At 36.8% G+C, this 23,127-nt stretch overlaps 1 protein-coding gene across 3 annotated transcripts in view; it reads right to left on the bottom strand.

Annotated features, from left to right (window-relative positions):
- The window catches only part of rbms3 (RNA binding motif, single stranded interacting protein), a 433,687-nt gene that overhangs the window by 12,685 nt on the left and 397,875 nt on the right, over positions 1-23,127 (bottom strand). For all 3 annotated transcript variants that reach the window (XM_038277019.1, XM_038277018.1, XM_038277017.1), the window contains one exon: positions 3,976-4,086. In XM_038277019.1, the coding sequence (XP_038132947.1) occupies positions 3,976-4,086 (111 nt within the window). The remainder of the gene's footprint in view (positions 1-3,975; positions 4,087-23,127) is intronic.

The following is a 23,127-nucleotide window of genomic DNA, read 5'->3' as shown; positions in this document are numbered from 1 at the left end:
TTCTATTTAACAGTTACTTTTGAGCCATTAGGGACTGTAGGGAGGCTTTCTCTCTGAGTACCACAGCGGCTGATCCTGGTCAGGAAGTGTAAACAGGAGACCAGGTTGTCCAAAACAATATGAGACATTTATAAATATATAAAGTTGTTGCTGATGAAAGAAGCTCATGGTATGTTTCTTTCTTCATACTCCACCTCTTAATTAATTTATTTTTTATTTAATAATGACAAAATTAAGTTGTTCTGCATTGCTGTAGACTTTGATAGATACAAACACGTTTAGCCAGATCATAAAAGTATTTTAGCTTGTAATATCCTTGATATATTCCTTTATTACATTGTTATAAACCATGATAATATTGTTAACACGATACATTTGCTACATTTGCATACATTTACATCTCTATTTTTGTTATTTTTATAAAACTGAAACTTTAATCCATGTTTGAAATGCAGTGTAAGAGTTGCCCCCTTTTAAAACTTCTCCTTAAAGTTATTAGAAACATTTTTATCTGTTTGAATGTAGAAACATCAGTATTTTTTCTTGCTATTATTGAAGAAATGTATAATAAATGGAGAAGAGTCATGCTCCAAAGAGATTTAAAGGACCAAGTGGAACAGCCAAAAGAAAGTGCTTCATATGTCTTCCTGGTAGAGGGGTTGTCAATCATCAGCATCACTATGACAACATAGACCCGGATTATACATGCCATGACAGGAATAGGATGAGGAGCACAGAGGGAAGGTCACCTCTTGTCATGTCAAACATCAAGCTGTTCACACACAGATGCAGAAACTGACAGGCATGCAAACGCACACAGTGAGTAGTAGTAGTACTAGATGAAATGACAAAGGGAACATATGCACTTCCACACATGCACAGAAGCTAATAGGCGCACACTGGCGTGACAGATAGACTCCTTCTAAGTGCTGAGACTTCAAAGACTGTAAATAAATCAGTAACAGAGTAATATGCACCAAACATGGTGTCATAAATCAGTGAGCAGCATGGTTGGCATGTTTATGTGGGCTGTCCATAAACAGAAAGCCTGAGGTTCTTTAGTATTCTGTAATCAAGTTGTTTGTGCCAAATAGACGCCAAACTTTTTCCTGAGAAGCAGCTAAAATTCCAAAGTAGTGACCGTTAGGAGCTGGTGATGTACGTTTCCTTGTAATGAAGCACACTTTTCCTCCAGAACCACACTGCAAAATAACACAACTTTCTTGGAAATCTACGGTCACCATCAGAGTGTCACAGCCTGGGCAGATGGAGAACATTCAGTTCTTTTTTTGGGAGAGGGGAAGGAAGAAAAACAGCCGCAGCCAGCCGGGGAACAGCCAAGATTTTTCTGAGGTGTGGCTCCTCCTGCTAGAGCCAGTCTGGATAAGTTGTTGACTCTGGAGACATTACACACTGCAGGTGCTCTCCTGTGGCCAGGGTGAAGTCATGTGACCTATAGGGGCCATCAAAACAAGCCCCCACCACCACATCTGAATGTACATCTGAAGAATGTGCACGGATAGTTGCACATCCTGGGTTCTAAGCCCCTTCAACAGGCTTTACCAATTAGGCTGAATGAAAAGGCCTTTCACATTTGGCTTAAGAACCAACTTTACAGGAAACACGTCTCAATCCCCATTGATGATCGAGTGTGGCATGCTGTGTGAGCCGCTCAGCCGCGGAGGAGTTTTGCTTCACAGCACATTGCCTCGGGAAAGCTAAGCAGGCAGAAAGGGGGTAAACCAGACATGGAAAGGAGCAAAAATGTCTTAACTCCTTTCTCCTATAATAGAACCAATCAGACATCAGAAGCCATCATCATAGATTAGCCTGTCTCTAATCCTGCCTTTTAGCACAGCTGGGGCAGATTAGGAAGAGGGGGGGCATTCCAAACAGCACCAACATGTCATCAGAGTCGCTGACAGCTCACCTGAAAACACAGGAGTAACTGTACAATGCAGCACTGTTTCAATCAAACTCACACAGAGAGATCAAACGTAGCATCGGAGCAAAGCTGTCGGCTTGTCTGCCCTCAGGCAGCAGGGTTAGGGCAGACAGTCGAGCTTCAGAGCAGTGTGACACTTCTAAGTCCACTTGATCCTAAAATGTGGAGGTTGGGGGGTGGGCAGGACCTGTACAGTAAATGTATAAGGATGTCAAGAGCTAGTGATGGGGATATACTGTATGTTTAGATTTAGAAAGTGTAAGAAATGAACGGTTGAAAGCGAAAATGGCGATGAGCAGAGGGGAAAGCTCCACAGGAAATCTGTTTAATGTTGAAGATTAGGGAGGAAATATGCTCTCCCAACAGCTAGTGGTGAATTCAAGCGGTTTCAAATGAAATAATATGATAGATTTACGGCTGAGAACATGTGGCGACACTCTAAGACTGTTTGGCTTCTCTGAGAGGAAACCCGAAAACCTTCTCTTAACTTACTTTTGTGTTTCTGTAGAAAATAAAAAAAATTTTTAAAGATAAAAGCCTCCAGATTAGTGACCCTTACTTAACCTTATCAATTCTGTTTGCAGTAATTGTAACAATATCTGATGATTAATTAACAAAACACATCTTAGCTGCTTCTGGTAGCTCCTGCTGCAGGAATTTATTATAAAGCTTGAAGGATGTGGTTAGTTTTACACAAATTATGTCTTCCAGCAATTATCAAAAATTTTTTAACTGAGGTTTTATTAAGATCTTATTTAGAGTTTCATGTTTTGATGCTCTTAAATGTTTTATATACACATAGAATATTATACAACATGTGGAACTGACTTGATACAATATCCAAAAACATCTTTAAAGCCGTTCTTTCTTAATTATACACTTCACTGAACTAGGACCTTAGAAACTGTCAAATCTTGTCATCTCTTTTAGATCCAACTGATTACTAAAGTGGTGTGCAGCAGCTCTAGATTACTCCCTTGTTTTTTCTTTATATCTCCTAGGAGACAGAATATCTTATATGGAGTTTTAGTGGAGGTTGGGTTTAGGATGTATCCTGGTTCTAAAGACACCTAAAAGACCTGCAATACATCTGGTTACAGTTTTTAAAGATGGATTAGGTGCTTGTTGGACTTCAGAGGCAGAGTGGCTCTCATCCTGGCTTTGGAATTAACCGTATCTGTTTTCATGGTGTTGCTGAGGGGTCAGTCATCTTGTAAGTCTGAGGTCATGCTTCTGAACTGGAAAAAGGTTGTGGCTTCCCTCTGGGTTGGAGATCAGTGCCCACTTCAAGCTGGTAGATGGTAGGAAGAAACATGAGGAGGATAAATTGGTTTAGATCTACTCTGCAGTTATGTAGGTTCTGCTCTGATCTCCTATGGTGAGGAGTTTTGGTAAAACTCAATAGTCTTATTTTCACATTTTTATCTCTGCTCTTTAAATGTGCTCTTCATAAGTGGCAGGGCTTGGATCTCATCATCTTGGGGTACGAGGGGCTTGGAAAATAACTCCTGCTCATTAATAATTATCAAATGGAATTAGCTGGGGGCTACTTTGGCACCAAAGACACCAGTGGTTGAACTGAGCCTTCTTCACAGAGTAAATAGATTCAACAAGGGGGGGATTTAATTAATTAATATATATATATATATTTTTTTTGGCTAAACAATGATTTTGTTTAAACCCAAGCTACACAACATGCAATTAACAGTTAAACATCAAAGTGAATACTACATGGAACTGTGCAAGAAATTACCAAAAATATGTGAAATTATAGTTGTGCAATAGAGGGCAAAGTTGGTGCAGCTGCTTTTCTTTTAACTGAAAGTTGTGTCTCCATCTGTTAGAGTGTAACACACAAAACCAAACAGCAAAGTCCACAAAAGAACTCTTGCTATTCATAAATCTTAGTACTGTGGCTACAGAAAGTTGCCCTTGTGTATCAGAGTATATCAGGGTTTGCTGTGAGCTCAGAAGTTCTTTTATAAGACATATTTTGTGTGATTCATGGTGGCACAACAAGGAGGACTCACACTTCCTGTAGTGCCCAGGGACAGATGGTTCATCTGCTGGGTGAGAGGGCCCATCATACTGGCAGGCTGCATGGACATAGTATGGTCCATCGCTGGCGTGATCACTGCACCCTGGAGAGGGAGGAGAAAATATATATTGATTAAAAAAGAAAAATACAGACAGAGGAAGTTTCTCTCCAACTTGACCTTTTAAAAAGTTTGGATATAAGAAATTCTTCTGGTTCAGATTACTGTGGCCCCTAATTATTCAATCAGGGTGCTGATTTTATCGCACCACTTTGTGCTAATGCTTTTAACCTCTCTAAGTAAACAAACAAGATTCCTAATATCTGGAAAACGTTAGGAGTCATTCTGCAAACCAAATCAATTACGACTGAAAGTGTTTGTTCTCAACAAGATGTGTAACTGAGAAGTGTTTAAACATTTATGATGTTGTTGTTGTTTTTTTAAAGAGCAACATACAACTACTGTAATCTAGAAAGTAATGAAAAACCCAAAGCACAAAACATCGTCTTTCTTTTTTTTCATTAAACCCTTCAACACATGAAACACATTTGATCAAAGCAGAACCTAATCAATACCAGACTTTTTGGGAGAAGTTCTTGAGTGCTTTGAATATGATCATCAGGATGTGAAACCTCAAGTCATTTCTGCAAGTTTGCTCTCTCGCATAAATCAGCACTGAGCCTACTCTCATTCATTCTGTTTAGCAGCAGTTTTAATGAAATAAGATTATAAAATGCTCATTTTACTTTTTATGCTGATTATACATTAATTAAATCTTTTGACCCACACCTCAGTTACCTCATCACTTCCACCATTGTTTAATTATAGTCAAACTTTCTTACAATAGATGCTTGCCTTTATTAATGAAAAAAATCCAAACATTGCAAATATTTATACCTTATTTAAAAGTTTTTTTTTTTTTTTTTTGGCATGACACCTTCATTCACAGCACTTCAGATCCTCTAAACAGTGCAAAAGGTCACTAGATATGTTGACACATTGTGTCTTTATAAAATGTGTTAATACAGATTAAAGGTTTTGTCTGACTTTTTAATCTCCGATCCATTTTTTTTCCATGTCACAGTGACTGCAGCGCATATAGAGAGGCTCTGACTTAAGGGTGAGCAGATTCCGATCTGTGTAGATTTTTTTTTTTAAGAGTATCTGTACCTCACTTATTGAAACAATGTACCACATTTGACTGAGTCAGATTGTAATAAGAGGATAGAAAACACAAAAAACAACAAGAAAAAAAAGGCTTGCCTGCAAGGCAAAGAGCATAGCCTCAATTCATGACCAACCTGTACAAAACAGATAGAGGATTGTGATATACATAATATAATGTGAACTAGGTTTAAAGAAAGAAAAACGCAGCAATAAAAGTTGTCAAAGGGTTCATGAGGTACAGGTGAGGCAGTAAGGGGTGAATCTCAGAAAAAAAGTTTTTCTCTTTTTTGTCCAAAAACAGGGGAGATCAATAAGCTGCACATTCTTGGTCTGTCCCTTGTTGTTTTTTCGTGAGGCTCAAAAGGGATCGCAATTTTACTTTATCTGTCTTCTGTCCTCCTGAACTCCAATTATAGGTAAAGTACTCTGTTTCTTTTTAAATGGTTTATTTTTTGTTCATGCCCAAGTCTGCCCGCTGCATGGTGCAACTCTAAACCTGACTGTTTTCCCTTGTGACTGACAGATTTATTTTGTATTTTCCTAAAACTGGATGTGTTTTACTTTTGAACAGTTTTTCTCTTCCTGTCAGATCCCCGAAAATGCAGCTGAATTGCTGTACAGTATATTCTGATTAAACAGAACTGGGGTCTATCTCAGTCGGAGCTACCCAAGCTCCCTTCCAGAAAATTGCGTCGGGTGTGATAATCCCAACTGACTCTCAATGAGCGGTAATTGCCATAACCTCGTACAAAAAGATGTTATGTCGGATCGGACAGACAATCATATTCTGTGTGTTTTTAGTTAATGAGTTTAAACAACTTTTCAAAACCAAAGACAGTATCGATAGGCAGTAAGAGAACACAAGTACATTTTAAGATCAATATCATCTTTTTCACCCCAGTCATCCATATCATAGCATATCTACACTGAGCCTTTGTTCTCTCTTTCTCTTTTCTTGAAACAGTCTCTCGTATACTCAGTCTCCAGCATCCTCTCTTGGTATAATGCTCAACCTGTTTTCCCTAAAGGGTGGATGAGACCGCTGGAAGCTTCTTTTTCTTGGCGCAGTGAAACATGATAGAAAGGGATGAAATCATTGTTGCTGTTTCATCCCCTGTCATGATAGCTCCATTTCCCCAGATCTGAAACATTGGGAGGAGCACGTTTAAAACCAGTCTTTCCACTCGACTCGCCTTTCTTCCCGTTTTATCTGTGTGTATTTGTACTATAAATGTAACTATGTGTGCTGATAAGACTGTAACACACAGTGTGCTGCTCGACTGACAGCATCTGTGAGTGCGTGAGCGTTCGACTCGATAGTGCGTGTTTGTGAGAGTGCACATGTGTGCACCCCGCTGGTGACTATGTGTGGGCCTATTGGAGAACAAACTGTGCAGACACAGCCTGTCAGAATCGCTCTGCTTGTCTACACCCTGCATTCACAATACAGCCAGCTGACTCGCTTTCCTTCCTACTCCTCCCTTTCCTCAGTCTCCCTTCCTTCTCCACATCAGTACGCAAACATTCTGTAATATTTCTTGGAGTTATGACAACAAATTAATAAAAGCACTGGGAGAAAGGCTGAGATGAGAAGGGTGTTATTTTTTTTACTCTTATAATTATTAGCTCTTAAATGTAATAAACAGTTGTTACTAAAAACTTAGGTATTGGAGAAAGCCAATGTTTTGATCCCCATGCCTTTAATTCTTGTTAGAAAATGATAAAATTTGCATTTATTTGTTTTCACTTACAGCCTGATCTTCATAAGGTTTGCATATTTAAAACATGCAAACTTCATTGAGAACACAAAGAGGAAACACTAACCAGGTACTTGTCAAATTAGCTGTCTAAAATGAGCAGAATAGCAGCTGCAAATATTTTAGTATTTGCCATCATGAAATTCAGAACCTATGCCGAATGACCAACATATACATTTTATTGGGAGGATAATATCTAAATGTAATTAGTTACCATCCAAATTTTTATATATTTAGCAAGTTTCAAAGTGAGGGGTTTGGGGAGACAGAGAAGCTAACGTGTCTACTATAATTGGGGCCAAACAGGCTACATAGTTATGTGACACTAAACAGAGAATCTGTAAGCATGTGAAAATATTTAGACTGTCAGAAATCACAATAGCAGTATTAATAGCAGGAAAATGCATCTGGGGAGGACTGATAATGCAACAGGAAGCAAACAATCTTTATGTAATGAAACCAAAGAGAAATACACAGTGACTGAACTCTAATATTGCATCATGTGTAAGCCCGCAAACAGAACAGAACAGAAAATTGATCACCACTGAAAAAAAAAACAACAAAAAACAATCACAGAAGATGTTAAAGGACATTAAAGCAGGAAGACAACTAAAAGGAAAAGTATTTAGCTTTCCAGAAAGAGCAAACTGCTGTTTTTCCTCAATGTTCCTTTATGGACTCCATAACAAGTAAAATTATGAATTAAACTATAATGGGTCTAAATTGGTTTGCAATGTTATGCTGCAGGCAGGGGTTGTACAGGAATCACCGGAGGAAAATACAGCTGTTTGGAGTTTAATTTTGCTGTCTGTTTGACAACCTCTTCTTGGACTAACATAATGCAGACAGTTATCTTTTCAGACTTAGACTTAAACTTAGAGAACTTTATTGTTATGTTGTATACCCAGAGTGTGTACAAAACGAAATTTCATTTTGTACAGCTTCCAGACAGTGAATGAGCAGAAGCTTAGCAGTGAAATGAACATTTCCATTTCATAAAGTGCAGCAGCGATCGAATTTAAACAGTGCGGGAGAAAAACATGAAAAGGCATTGATGTGGAAGTTCAGAGCAGTGCAAAAACAAGCAAATATATGTGGTGCAAAAATGCAGTAGAATTTTTTTTTTTGTTGAGCTCTATTTGGTATGATGTTATCAATGTGATGCAGACTCCTAATTTAGATTTTTTTTTCAGCAGTTCAGCAGTCTGATGGAAGTGGGGGGAAAGCTGTTACAGAAAATGCTGGACCTCCATTGAATGCTGAGAAGCCTGTTCCCAGAGGGCAACAGGGAACACAGTCCTTGGTGGGGGTGTGAGGGGTCATTGATGATATTACGGGCTCTGGAGACGCAGCGCTGGGATGAAATGTCTTTAATGGAGGGGAGTGGAGCCCCGATGATCCTCTCTGCTGTTCTCACCCCTCTTCTTAAGTTGTTCTAGTCTCAGGCTTTGCTGCCTCCACACGAGGTTTAAGTATTTTTCAGGTTTTATAATTGATATTACCAATTACATATAAAAGAGTTTTTCTTTTAAATAGAGCAAATACTTAATTGCTGGTAAAGCATTGTCTTTATCTCAGTAGGGGATTTTTACAGAATTCAACTTTCAGTTCCTCAATCTGGTACAGAGACTGTATTTTAGCTTTCTAGCTGGTGTTAGCCACAATCGAAATTACCACAAGGGGGCTCTTCTTTTTCTTTTTCAAAGCAGTACTGTTCTTATCAGTATCTTGTATTTATATTTCAGTTCCAGGGCAGGTACTATACCTGTTTTATGTTCTACATCCATTGTGGAACTGATGAACTTGCCTAATTCAAGCTGAGGTGTTTGGGGACAATGTAAAGCTGTTCCTGCTGATGGCCTGAGCTGTCTGCGGTGCTGAATAAACAAGTCATCACAAAAACTTTCTCTTCGCATAAAAAACTGCTGGGTTTTAGCAGGGGTGAGGTATTTTATAATATCTTAATGAAAAGCAACAGGAATAGTGAAAATTAAGCAAATTAAAATGTGGATTTATCTGACTCTTAGATGCATTCTGCATACTATTACTGATCCCTAACTTTCATGTAATTTTCTTGATAAAATTCTGAAAACTTAAATCTATAAACATTTTTGATTCAAGCAGACACTCAATATTTATCCTTATTGTACAGTATCTGTCCTTTAACTGAATCTTACAGAGTCACATATTCAACAATAATATCTGCAAAACTCCTAAAATGTATATGATTGTAGGCCTGTGTGGAGTAGTAGCACAAAAAGTTTAAATTCACATTGAATCAATGAGATATAAAAACCTTAAGCATGGTGGACACAGTTCTGTATCCAAGCAATTTTGCTTGCTCATACTCGAGGACAAAAATTTTATTATTTTGTTTGTGACAAAATCTACTGTGAAATGCATTGAAAATGCAATAGAAGAAATCCAGTTGCTTTGTATTTATGCAAGTCCCCCTGTAACAGATTATCTCTATAACTTTCTTGAATCTTTCTTAAAAGTTATAGTAAAATAGTCAAAACTAAGTGACTTAAGCATACTACTGCCACTAGTGTGACACAAAATGCCAATAGAACAGCATACCAGGAGCACTTTAAAAGGATCATAGCAAAGTCAGACAGACAGATAAATGCAAATATGTGCAAACTATGCCTCTATACCTGTCTTTATTGGTATGGAGGAATGTCTCAAAGGTGCCTGTGTTTTTAATAATACTTCTTTAAAGGGCAGCTGTAATAAAAAGTTACTCAGTTGGTCTAATTATGAAGGGGCAACAATTTCTAGATGAACACTTGCTTTTGTTAAAACCTTTGCAACAGAGAAAAGCTAGTGAATTTAAATGGAATTAAATGTAAAACCACTGAAGTGATTTATAGAGAAAGTGGCTGAGCTTTTACTTCACCAGTTCCATGCTGGATGTGACATCAGTTATATGCCAGGTTATGATTAAATGCTTTGAATGTTTTTAGGTATTTATTACTACATATTAATCTATCAGCTTTCAGAAACCAAACATGTGTTGTGTTAAAATCTGAAAAGTCGGAGTTAATAAAAATCATAATTTAAATGAGAGCTTTTTTCATAAAGTGCAGTAAAACAGAGGAATAATGTAGTATGTGGAAAATATCTGCTCCCATTCCACCGCTGCTTTTGATTTAAATGAAGGAAATTGCCCAATGAGGGGATAAATATTTAGACTGCATAAGGACAAGGGAAAGTTATAATGAAAAGAGATGGTGAAGGTCATGCTGAAGACAATTGGGGGAAAGACAAGCAAATGGAGGGATAAAAAGAGAGGAAAGCTGGGAAACAGAGGGAGAAAGTGAAAAAGAAGACTGCTGAGAGAGAGGTAATAAGTAAGGAAGGTTACTGATTCAGCTTTTGACAATGCCTTTATAATGGGAAAGGGAGAGCAACGGAAAAGCTTAATTCACAGACATGTCAGGGAGAGTTAAGCCGATTTGTGATTTCGATTTTCTGTGTTTGTGAGAAAGTGTGGGTCTTTACACTGTGTGTGTTGCTCCATTGACGAAGGATTGACAATAAAAAAAAGAGATGGACACAAATAGACTATGCTTCAGTTTTTTTTTCCTTTGTGTGTGTATGAGGATGAGGATCGTTTGTAAATCTATGAGGTAATATTTACGTAACTCCTCAGTGTATGCACATGATTTGTTGGTGGTATGGATCCTTTTAAAGACAGTAGATGGTTAGATATCACCCAGTGGCCAAAACAAATGTGCAGTAAATAAGAAATTCTGTAAAAAACTCCCTCTGAATAAAACACGCTGACTGGTGAAACACGGATCAGTATCCGCTATTATCTTTACTCACTCTTTAAATTTGTTGATTAGATATAAAAACTGTAGAACAGGTGTGACACACATATAAACGTCAAACAAATAGTGGGTATTTTTACTGCCGGATCCATTAGGGCTGAAGAATGTCCACCACACTCAATGGGCTGTTAAAGTGATTTACATTCAGGGCTGGTGTTACAGGGAGTCCAGATAAGGTTAGCTGACTAGTGTGCTGAGGGAACTAAAATCAAACTAAAGAAGGTTTTCTCATCAGGTAAACACCTTCTGGTTTAAACAAATAATAAAAAAGTAAGGGATTGTAATAAGTTTTATTGTGAACATATTTCCTTTTATACAGTGACATTTTTAAGTGCTTCTGCAAGAATATGATAGTAAGGGTGTAAAGTAGCAATTAATATGCATTCTGAGGATGCTGGCTTTTCAGATTAAAAGTCCCTTTTAAAATAAAACAATATTCGAAGCAGGTGTTAATTCAACATACTTTTTAATAAACTCACATTTCTGCATTAAAGTGCTGTCTAAAGTTTTGATTTAAGCGTATCTTGTGCTTTCATAGCTAAGTGGAAAGTGTCATACCAGAGAGGCTACTGTGTTTAATTAATGCATTTACTGTAGTTTGCTTCACTTAATTAACGTCGTTATTGAAAAAAAAAGCTTTTTCATTACATTGGGTTTGTCAAACATGCTGGACAGCTTCAATAGATGTGCTCATGAATATATGGATAGATATATGGAATTAAAATGTATTTATACACCTTTCCAGACCATCCAAAACGTATATTATATTGCATATTTTCTAGAGAATCCTGGTGACAAAAGAAAACCATACAATGGTTGAAAATTCAAAGAGCATTATAATTGTGGACTCTTCCGAGTAATTTGGTTTAGGTAATATTACCTATTCTTAGGTAACGTTCTCATACCAACTGAAAATACCTCTAAGCCACATAAGAACAGTTTTTAAATCTTAATCTGCTAACTAATTGTTTAAATCATAAACTCAGTAACATAGACGGCTTGAAAGGAAAGACGCTTGAGATGCATGAATGTGTAAGACTAAATGTACTGCAAATCAGAGAGAACATGAAGGTTGGGATGGTATAGAAAGCAGATAAAAGCCACATTTAAAGCCTTAGGAACATCAAATAATGACCTGGGCTGTCTTCCCTCGGGTTTTGCTCAAACAAAGCATTTCTTGTGAACAACTCACATGAAGGAAACCCGACTCAACACATTCCACACAGCGACTGACAGTCGCTTTCTCTGTGTGAGGTTGGGACACTATTGCGGGTTTTTGCAAGGCAGTGTGTTTCACGTGTGTGTGAACACTGTGGGATATAAGTAATTCTGCTAAAAACTTAGCAAGACAGGGCTGTTTCTCAATCTCACTCACATACGCAGAGAAAACCTGTTCAGTCTATCACTCTCAGTGTGGAAGGAACATCTGCTGACGATTGAGTGGATACTTTAAAGATAGAGGGATTGGACATATCTCTAACATGCAGGCTGGCCCACCTGAAGGTTCAAAGTAGCAGGTGATGAAATCAATCCAAAACAAACAAGACAAAAACAAATCTGTTTTTCATAGGAAATGTAATATGAACCCAATCTAATAGGCATGCCATTTGATCTTATGAATGTGTGCATGCACCCATATTTATCTTGTTCTGTTTCATTAGAGCAGAACCCGTCTACTTCCTTTGCTTATACGAGAAGCCTTAAGGCACCTCTCTGTAGTGGTAATCTCAGCAAAAAGAGCCTGCTACCAGAGTCTTTCACTTTAATCTGCTGCATGAATCCCTCCTTGGGGCAAACAGATTTCCAGGGTTACCCTGCTATTAACACCACCGTCTGTGTACCTGTTATGAGCCATGGAGCCAAACTGGTGATTTTATCAAGCTAAAAACACATAAAAAAATGATTGGACAGAAATGCATGTTACCTCCCAAACTGACAGCAAACCCATGATTTTTTAAATTGTGAATCTGTATCTTTTTAAAAAATGGTAACAATTTACATTCCAGAAGCTTTGAGATGTCAGATTCAGACATCTGTTCAACTGCTGGTCTACAGAAATTGTATCTTGATTGTAATGACTTGATGCCATGTTTTTGACACGACGAAGACTGTAGAAGAAAGTAGAATAAAGTGGCTTTGAGAAAGCATGATATTTGGTGACATATAGGCTGGTCTGGGTGTTTCAGAAACAGCTTATTTACTTAGATTTTAATATGCAGCTCTCAGGTATTTAAAGCATGGTCAGAAATAAATGAACACCAGCTCAGACATTATGGAAAAACTGATTAGTTTGATTGGAACCAATGGTTTAGTTAAATTATTCAAACTACAATTTCTACATGCATAAGATGAAAAACTCTAAAGCAGATAGGCTACAGTGACAGACAAGCAACTTTAACACTCTCAACAAAATTGACCAACAAGACTTGAAAATATCTCTTATTTCAATAAATCTAAATTCAGGTATTATATTCAAATGATACGTTTTATATTTTTTTCAACATAATATGAAAGCATTAATCAGGCTGAATCTTTCTGGAATCTTTCATTTTCACTCTCGGGGTTCAAAATATTTCCTGTCGTGAACTTCTAAAATGATTATTCAACATCTTAAAGCATTTTTTCTTTGTTCAATTAGTATTCAGTCAGAGCAAGTAGAATGGAAAATTTACATCAAATTCATGAAACTTTTTCTTTCTAAATTGTGTTGGTCAATAACTACATATTAACAGCAATATGTCTAAACATAACATCCTGAGCTAAAAGGATCTTGACTGCACATCCGCTCGGCTTCGTTAATGGTTTCAAATAGGTAGCTGCAGACACTACTGTCATCAGCTATGACACTTGCCATGGAGAGATGACTCTGCCACATCACAGACTGTCATAAAAGCAGAACTTTGGGTAAAGTTTTGAAATCAGGTTCCTCAAAACAAAGTGATCAATAGTCAGCAATACTCCCTGAATGAGGAGTTTTCTGATCTGGTAAGCATTCGCCTCAGCAGGAGGGAATCTCACTGCATGTGCTCCTTCTGCACCGGTGGTTTAGCAGCACTGATTCCATACCTGCAGTGCTCATCGATGCATTCGATGAGCACTGCAGGTAGGATAGTTGTGACCAGGTGGTCAAGGGTGTGAATTGCAAAATTTGTCAAAATGACAGACTTGGTGATTTTCTGTCACCAATTATGTAAAAAAATTAAAAATGAACATTTTTGTTTAATATGAAGCTTGCTTCCAGTTTAACTTTGCTAAAATGAACAGCTTTCAGGAAAGAAAATATGAAAAAATATTTACCTAAAGCTAACACAGGTGAGTCAGTTCTGACTTTAGTTTCTTTAACAATTTATTTATTTATTTTAACAATCTTTGACACATTTTGAGACAACTGGAAATTTGGCTGTTTGGATCTAGCAAGAATGTTTTTTCACGTTTCTGGGATATAACAAAATAGATCGTTTTTAAAAACTTTTTCCAAATCACATCTAACGGCTTTTTTTTTTTTTTTTTTTATCCTGTAGTAGCTAGGTCATAACTTTGCCTTTAAACATGTTGCGCCATCATGCTGGGATATATTTCCACTAAATTGCTCCAAGAAGATTGAACAAATATCCTCTTCTATAATTTGAATACCTTCTTCATTTGTGGCAGCGATTTTAGCCAAAAACTGCCTAAAATCATAGCCAAAACACATTTTAAGATAAATTTATGTCAGTATGACCCAGGCTCCATCGTACTGTACCTTTTGCCTCATCTTCTGCAAACAACCTCCTTAACTAAGTCCAATTTAGCAGTAAGTCCTTGCTCTTTCTGGAATTTTTTGGTCACCTTGAACCATAAAGAAACCTCCCTTATAGAAGTTATTAACAAATGTTTGATGTGGGCGGGGGAGCAAATATATCCAATTTATAAGCAACCATTCTGTTCTTATGTAGCCAGAATGAGAGCAGCTGCTCTGCCCTCATTAATACGTTTCACTTAGCTTACTGTAATGATGCAAGCGGGTCATTTAGTGGCAGAGTTAAAACACAGTTCAAATGGTCTTGTGATTAATTACATTTTCATTCACTTTTTATAACCTTAGAACTAACTGCATTTTATCTGATCACCCATCATGAAAAGTTAATGTAAACGACTACTATGAAACTGAATCAGTACATTTTTTATAAGGAGCAGCTTCAAAAAAATGTTGATGACAGTAGAATACTCAAACTTTCCCCAATAGAATTATACTATAATGGTGGAGGAATAGATGACAAGTTACTTTTATATAAAATTCAGTTATCCAGCCCATATGCATGCATATACAGTATATATATATATATATATATATACACAGTATATATATATATATACACCGTATATATATTTATAAAATATATCTATCTATATATTTTTTTTCTTTTTTTATATATACGCATATATATTTTTATATATACATTTCTTTATTTTTTGAAAGAAATACCAATTCCTCAACTATGACTAAAATACTTTACATTTATATTCAACACTATTTCTGAATATGTATTGTATTTCTCTATATTATCCTTTTTCCTTTTAAGAGACGTTTCCACAAACTATAGCAGAGGATATGTTTTAAATTGATTTGTAGAGTACTTAAATATGTACATATGTGCGTGTTATAGAATGAAGGTGTCTAATGAAGCATGTAATTGCACTTGTCATATCTTCATGGGAGATCTATTCTTCTCTGTGATCAGAATGGGATCATTTATCAAGAGTTTTCCAAGCAACTAATATGAAACAAATTAATCATTTCACACACAACAAATCCTCACTAAATGTACCCACTATGCAGGCAGGAAATAGCAAGCATAATCAGCTTTGCAACCTGTAAATGCAAATTGCATTTTGCAAAATATGCTAAATTTGTTAAAGGTTACAAACAAAAGAATAAAGTTGCCTATCTGCTATTATAAATAATAGGGCTGTGCAAGGCACATTTTTTTTTTTTATTTAGCACAATTTAAAGAGAGGAAAATTAAAAACACTGTACATGACAAAAAAGTACATTGCATTTGGGCAGAGGCAACACCAGCAGTTAAAGAGCGTAAAAGTAACGCATTAAAACAAAAAGATTACATAAAAACGCTAAATAATTAATAACATATTTTTGAAAAATGAAAGTGATTGGGAAAATGGAACAGACGTTAGATTGGAAATTAAGTATTACTGTTTAGATTGCAAAGTCAAAGGCCTCTGTAAAAAAATTTGTTTTAAATCTCGATTTCTGATCCAGATATCTGGAAATTTGCTTCAGATTTGTGGAACATAAGAACTGAACCCTGCTTCTCCATGTTTGGTTATGGTTCCAAGTTATGAAAAGATTTGAACCAGAAGACCTGAGAGGTCCAAACCGTTGATAAACCGAGTCTGTAAGTATCTTAGACTAATTTGGATGATCCACTCTTTTCGTTTTAGCGCAGATTCTAGGTCAACTTTAGCTGTCTGCTCAATTTTTCAGGCAGATCCGTGAAGACACATGACAACAAATCAATTCTACTAAAGATGGACAGGAGTTTGTTTTTCAAGGCTGAAGGCTGACTTTGTTACTGTCTTTATGTGCCTTTGAAGGTTCAGGTCTGTGTTCATCAATCTACGCATATTTTGAACCTGATTGGTGTCTCCTAGCTCTAATAATTGGAGCTGCATGCTATCTTTTGAAAGCTCTTTTTTTTGGTTCACAGCCTCTTACTCCATTATTCAACAGTATGTTTTGTAGATGCTCAAAATGTATATCTTAAATGACACTGGCACAGTTGTACTAATCATCCTTTGAAAATGTTGGAGAGAAGAAATATCCAGAGGGTTGGAAACACACAAAAGAGAATAAAATTAGAGTGAGATGTTTTATGAAGAAATAGAGGGTGAGTGAGAGTAGGAAATGGGCCTGAAAAGATCGAGACAAAAGAGATAAGACAGAGAGAGCAACCCAAGGACGAATGTGCCTCTGTCTCAAATTCAGCCTCAGCAGATATATTCATGAAGGCAATGTTATGTTCCCCCCCTCTGAATCTGTGGAACGTTTTTAATGTCAAGCGAGGAGATGGGTATCACACAGTACACTGATTCGGCCCTATCCAATAAAGGCAGAAAGTAGGGGCCCAGTAAATGTCTATTCAAAGCCTGCACTAGAAAGGATTGGCTGGGGTGAAACGGAGAGGAATTCGATAATTCACCTATGTAAGGGCCAGTGAACGCTGGCAAATGCACACTTGACACACATACAGCTTTGAGTGAGGAGCCTAAAAAGAGGAGGATGGATAAGTCAGGAGGAAAAGACAGCACTGCTGTGCATGGCTGGCACTGCACTTAACCCAGCTCTTAGAGGCAGTGTGAAGTGAATTTGAGACTCTGTGTGTGTGATTGATGACCTGTTCGTAAGTGAGATTTACCATTATGTGAAATGAGTTTCTGCACTCAGACAATATGTGTTTTTAGGCAGTCGTGTGTATGTGCAAGCTTTGTGTATGAGTTTGTCATTTGAAGCTTTTAGTTCTTCAGTTTTCTCTGAGGTCTGCAGACCAAAGTAGAAAATAGAAAAAGTGAAGATATTTGCCTTCAAACTGAAGAACAAAGCACATGTCGAAGGAAGGGGGAGAAAAAAGGATAAATGGGAAACGAGAGAGGAATACGTTTCACATCATCTCAATATTGCTTAGTAATTGAGGACAAATCAATTATTAAACTAGTTCAATACTGTCAGGTTAGGTATGTATAGTGTCTCGCATCTCAATCCATGCCCTTTTAAGACTATCACATTACAACATACTTCAATTTACGTCATAGGGATTTTACATAAAATTATACATAATAGCATAGTGAAAAAAGGACTGATTATTTTTACAATATATATTATTATATATACAATATATATCTGGTGTATATCTCTACCAGCGTTTCACTCTGAAAGACATAAATCTCTTCCAGTTCCTCCTTGTATAAAAGCTCAGTCTCAGTTATATTTGTTGTATAGCATATATATATAAACAACAATATTACAGTCTTGCAACAAATTCTCTCTTGGCTGTGTGTCTAGACATTGACCCGGTTAACATATAAATACATTTTGTTCCAAACCCTTCTATTGTAGCTCTGGTTATATTTTTATGGGAGTTGTGTTGCTGGAAAGTGAACCTCTGCCTAGTCTCAATTATTTTGCAGCCTCAAACAGATTATCTTCCAGGATGTGTTTACAGTCCTGGGAAACAAATATTACCCAAAGAGCACATGAATGATTCAACCAGTTGGTAATAAAATAATGCATCAAGATTTAATGCTAGATCTCACCCCATTTATTGTAGGTGTTTAAGATTTAACAATTCAGCTTAACTAAAAATCGTTATGTTTTTCTCCAATACATTTTGGGAAGATTATCTGTGACCTGACAAAATGCAAGAAGAACATTCAGAAAGTGCCTGTCATGTTACCTCTGACCTAAAGCTGCACAGCATATCAGAACCAGACTGGTAGTTAAACATGGTGGTGGTAGTAAATGGGTTTGGTGTGGCTGCTGGAGAATGTTCAGCTTTTATAATAGGAACTTGAGCTCAATTAGACTTTTGTTATGCAGCTGGATAAGGAGTGGCAGCCCAGTGGTTAGGATATATAGAGGTTGGAATCTTGAGGATCTGAGTTTGAGCCCCACTTCCACAGACCGCCACGCTGGCTCTCAGAACAAAGACCCTTAACCCCCACCTGCTCCCCGTGGCCGCACAATGGCAGCCCACTGCTCCCCAAGGGGATGGATTAAATGCAGAGATAAATTTCTCCAATGTGAGATCAATTAGGGTGACCAAACATCCGTATTTCCCAGGACATGTCCGTATTTCACGTCCTGTCCCAGGCATCCCGGTTTTTTTTTAGAAAGTGAGGAAATGTCCTGTTTTTTAAATTACCTTCATTGGACCATTAAATTTACAGGCGCTAGGGCACTGCGCACGACGCTGCGTGTGACGTAATCCCTGAGCCGCGTCAATGCGGGCAGCCCTGTTCTTAATCAGAATATAGATAGCGTGGCTGTCAGCAAACCAACAACATGCCAAAGCGCAAATGAATGTTTACCGACGATTTACAAAAGAGTTTCCCCGCTTTCAGACCGGGTCGAGACAAATGGGAGGCCTTGTGCACAGTGTGCAAAGCAGGCACATATGTCTCGGAGTCCAATGTAGGTACAAGGGATCTGAAAAGCCACCTGGACACCGAAAGTAAAGTCTATTGATATGTTTGTTCGTTTTTGGTACATTTTAAGTTGTTTTTGCTACACAAGAGGTATTTTTTGTTAATTAGCTCATTTGTTAATTTATTTTTTCCAATAGCCTACAGAACAGACATTATTTCGTTCATTACTGAGGCTGAGTATCATCTGTTATTGGGAGTTGAGAGTTATTGTTAACTTTTATTGTTAAGTGAGGGATGTTTAGATGAGACATTTCTTTCATTGTGCTATTCATTCATTACAGGAATTGTTAAGCATTTTTTAATAAAAACATTTTGAATAAAATTATCATTTGTTATTGGAGTTATTGCTGTTGACTTTTACTAAAAAGCATTTTTAATAAACCAACTGTAAATATCATGTTATTATAGGATTACGTAGGCCTATGTTAAGTGAGTGCATACCACAGACATCTATATGCATGGGAACAGAGATCCCCCCCGCCGCCGCCCCCGCTCCAAGGTGTCCTGGTTTTCCCAAATGAAAATATGGTCACCCTAGATCAAAAAAGTTAAATTATTATTATACTATTCCAAGAACACTGGCAAGGCCACTCGAAAACTTCCCTAAATTATGTTTCAATCATACTTTAGACTTCAATTGAATTTAGATGCTGAAGCAATGGTTTTATTGCATCGGATTAGGGTCAGATGAATAAATCTTACTACTTTCTGTGTTTACTCAGTATATGTTCACCCAATATCTGAAGTTTCTTAACTATTTAAGGTTGAAAGAAGAAAATCTGTAATAAATCTGTAGGCGGAATCACTTTCTACACAGTTCTGAAGCTCAGCTACTCTAGCATGACACAGCACCCACCCTGACATTGTAAAATATATACAAATTGTTTCTCCCAGCCTAACTATTAATGCTATAATAATTAGCACTGCACATTATACTTATAAACCTCAGAGAATATATCAAAGTTTTGAACTGTGTTGTGAGAAAACTTGACATTCTTTTACAAGGCGTGTATTTGCTGATCAGCACAAACTGTTCAGTTTCTGTGCAATCCTTTTGCCGTATTGCCTACTAAATCCAGGCTTCCCATTAAGTTATCATTGTAAAGGGTTTGATTTGTCGATGTCCACCAGGCCAACCATATATTAAGCCCATTAATGTCTAACACCCATTTGTAATGAGAGTACACTTTTAAGTTTGAGTAAAATGATAGAGACTTAGCCATACATCTTTAAAAGTGTATTTTTTTTTAAGTATACATCCTTTATAGTAGATTCTGGTCTTTGTAGATCTATCCATTTAGCCATCCCTGTTTGTTAAATCTAAATCATCCTCCAGAACAGCATAATTTATGTGCTACCTGTCCTTTTTATATGATGCAAAGTTGTAATGCAGATGGGCTTGAATGAGAGCCAGAATATGGTCAGCTCTTCAGATTTATCACAGTTGGAGAGAAACCTTTTCTACAGTGATGAATGGATTGTCTCTACAAACATTTGGTTTCAGTTCAACTTGCTGTTGCCGGCAGGAAAACAGTTTTATAACAGGCAGTTGTTTGCGATCTGCTGTTAAGTCATTTGGGGAAACAACCTCATAAAAAGTTGTAGAAGTTGTTAAAAAGGAAGGTGCTCCCTGCTTTTCTATTTATGACTTTGTTCTTTAGCTAACATAAGAAACTATGTGGAATGACGGATGGTGATGCAGTTAAAATGAACTGATGTTTTATTTGTCAGCTCTTTGCTCTGTGTGGTGGAGGGAAATGTCCTGATGTTGATGCTGGTTCCTCTTAATACAGAGATTTTCTACCAAACTCTGATTCAACTAAAATATTTTTAACAACTAAACTATATCTTTCCCCATATTGGTGTTGGCAGACAAATTCATATTTTGCATTAGCTACACTTTACTGATATGTTCCTTTTTGGAAATGTCTGCAAAGTTTTGCAGCCATTTTTAAATCTAGCTTCTAAATATTGTTTTTTCTTTTCCACAAAAAAGTTTCAATATTTTATTCTATGGTTTTATTGTCTACTACATATTTTTTATTAATATTATATTTCATTGTTTTTTCTTGATAGATATGATTTTAGTGTGTGTTGGCTTTGTTATTATGGGAGGTATGATATGCTTGCATACTAAATATTACAACTTTTATTATATACAATATTTTGATTCATATTTTCTTTACTTTTCTTTTTGTTTTATTGTTTATGAAACATTGCTATTTCAATTTACTTTATTAAATGATATATAACTTGATACAATTCCAGTTAATTTAATTATTTATTACATTAAATGCAAGGTGTTCATTTTCTTTTTTATTTGAGTATTTTTGAATATAAATTATTGATGAAATTAAATAATTTTATTGTAACTCTCTTTTTTGTATTTCTCGTATGTTTTATGTCATTTATAAATGCATGTAAATTGCATTATTTTATTGTTTTCGATTAACTTAATCAAATTTAATCTGATTAATATGGCTCCCTCTAACCTATTTCTCTTCCATGCTCAGGTGCCTCCATATTGACTGTACAAGAGAAGCACCACAGTACAACGCTCCATTGGTTTAACATGTGACAAGAGGAAGGAGCTGCCAAACTGCCACACAATAAATTGGTTTTTAATGTTTTGAGTGGCCCCCTTCAAGCATTTAAAGCTGGGATGCTTAGCTAATTTGCTGTGATTCACTGAGCTTCTGGCACACTGTGTGTGTAAAGGGTGGTCTGCTGTGAATGTAACTGGTAGTCGATACAAGCGTGAGTCATAAAAGGGGGACAGATTGGATGCCATGATCCACTGACGGCTGTGACAGCTGGGGTTAGTCCCGAACAGCCGCCTGGTTACAGAAAGAGCTACTGGAAGACAACAGGGACGGGGCCACAGGGAAAGCTATGGCCACATGGCTACTGCTGGCATGAGCGATTGATGGGATGTAGAGCAGGGCACAATGTGGCTGCTGGTTAATGGCCGATGCCAAGCACTCCGAGAGGCCCTCTGATAGAATGGCCAGAAGATGGATGACCATCAGGCATTGCACAGACTCGACGGGAATAACCAATATGGGGTTCACATATGGTAAAACATAACACAAACAAAGCACACAAGCATATGATGGCAAACATGGCCAATCACACATACATAAAGGACTCTCCCACAGTTTTAAGTCATCCCTAATTTCTTTATATTTTCTGTCTGAGGGGTAACTTAGAATTTTGCAAAGTTGTCTTCACAAATATTTCTCTATACTTGTAGGTGGAAGAATATTTAGTTAGTGAAGTCAATTAACTTTATTTATATAAATATATATATATATATATATATATATAGACATTTATAGAAATAAAACTAATCAATCTATAGAAATAGATAACCCAGCAAAAGAATGCCATTTTAAACCAAAAATGCAGGCATATATTGATTGGACAATGTGTAAAAGCTAAAGGTTTCACAGAATCTATAGTATAGATATTGTTACTCGTCTCTTAAGCCCTGTGCCAGGTTCTAGTTATGTATAATTTTAGATATATACTCTCATTATAATGTAAAGACGTGAAACTCAGAATGGGTGAAAAGTAGATTAAAAGTGAGAAAAACATTAAAAAACTTCTTAAATTCTGGAGAAACTTTAATAAAGACCACATTAGAAAAAGAATATGGAAAGAAAATTTAGCAATTTGAGAAGCAACAAGAAATTAGTGGTAAATCTGACGATCCAACCTTGATCTCTGGACAGTTATTAAGAAAATAAAGGTCATCTTTCTTTCTAATCTTTGAAAGCTTAATATATTTATGGTAGCAAGTCCCATTGACAATAACAATCAGCCTGGAAGAGGAAGGACTCTGCAATTTTCAAAATCAATGAATAAAGGGAGATGTTTATAGAAAGAAAGTAGTTAGATTTTCTTTTTTACTGCTAGATGTTTGCTTTTCCTTAAAGGAATAGTACACCCAAAACATGATTAGCCTTCATTTTCTACTCACCCCCATGCTGAACAACACTCTGGAGTACTTTTTTGATATCTCAAATGCATCTGGAGATCTGGGAGGCTTCTTGCTGTCTGCTGACATTCAAATAATGGAGGTGCCCAGCGCCCAAGACAGAAAGGTCCATAAAAGTCCACAAAAACGTGTCAATATTCCTCCATACTGCTCGTCCAATGTATTCCAAGTGTCCTGAGTGGGT

Source organism: Cyprinodon tularosa, unplaced genomic scaffold (assembly GCF_016077235.1).
Source record: "Cyprinodon tularosa strain WSP-4 unplaced genomic scaffold, ASM1607723v1 ctg13, whole genome shotgun sequence".
Classification (NCBI taxonomy): domain Eukaryota; kingdom Metazoa; phylum Chordata; class Actinopteri; order Cyprinodontiformes; family Cyprinodontidae; genus Cyprinodon; species Cyprinodon tularosa.
Note: the sequence above shows the minus strand (reverse complement) of the source record. Positions and strands in the feature narration are given on the sequence as shown.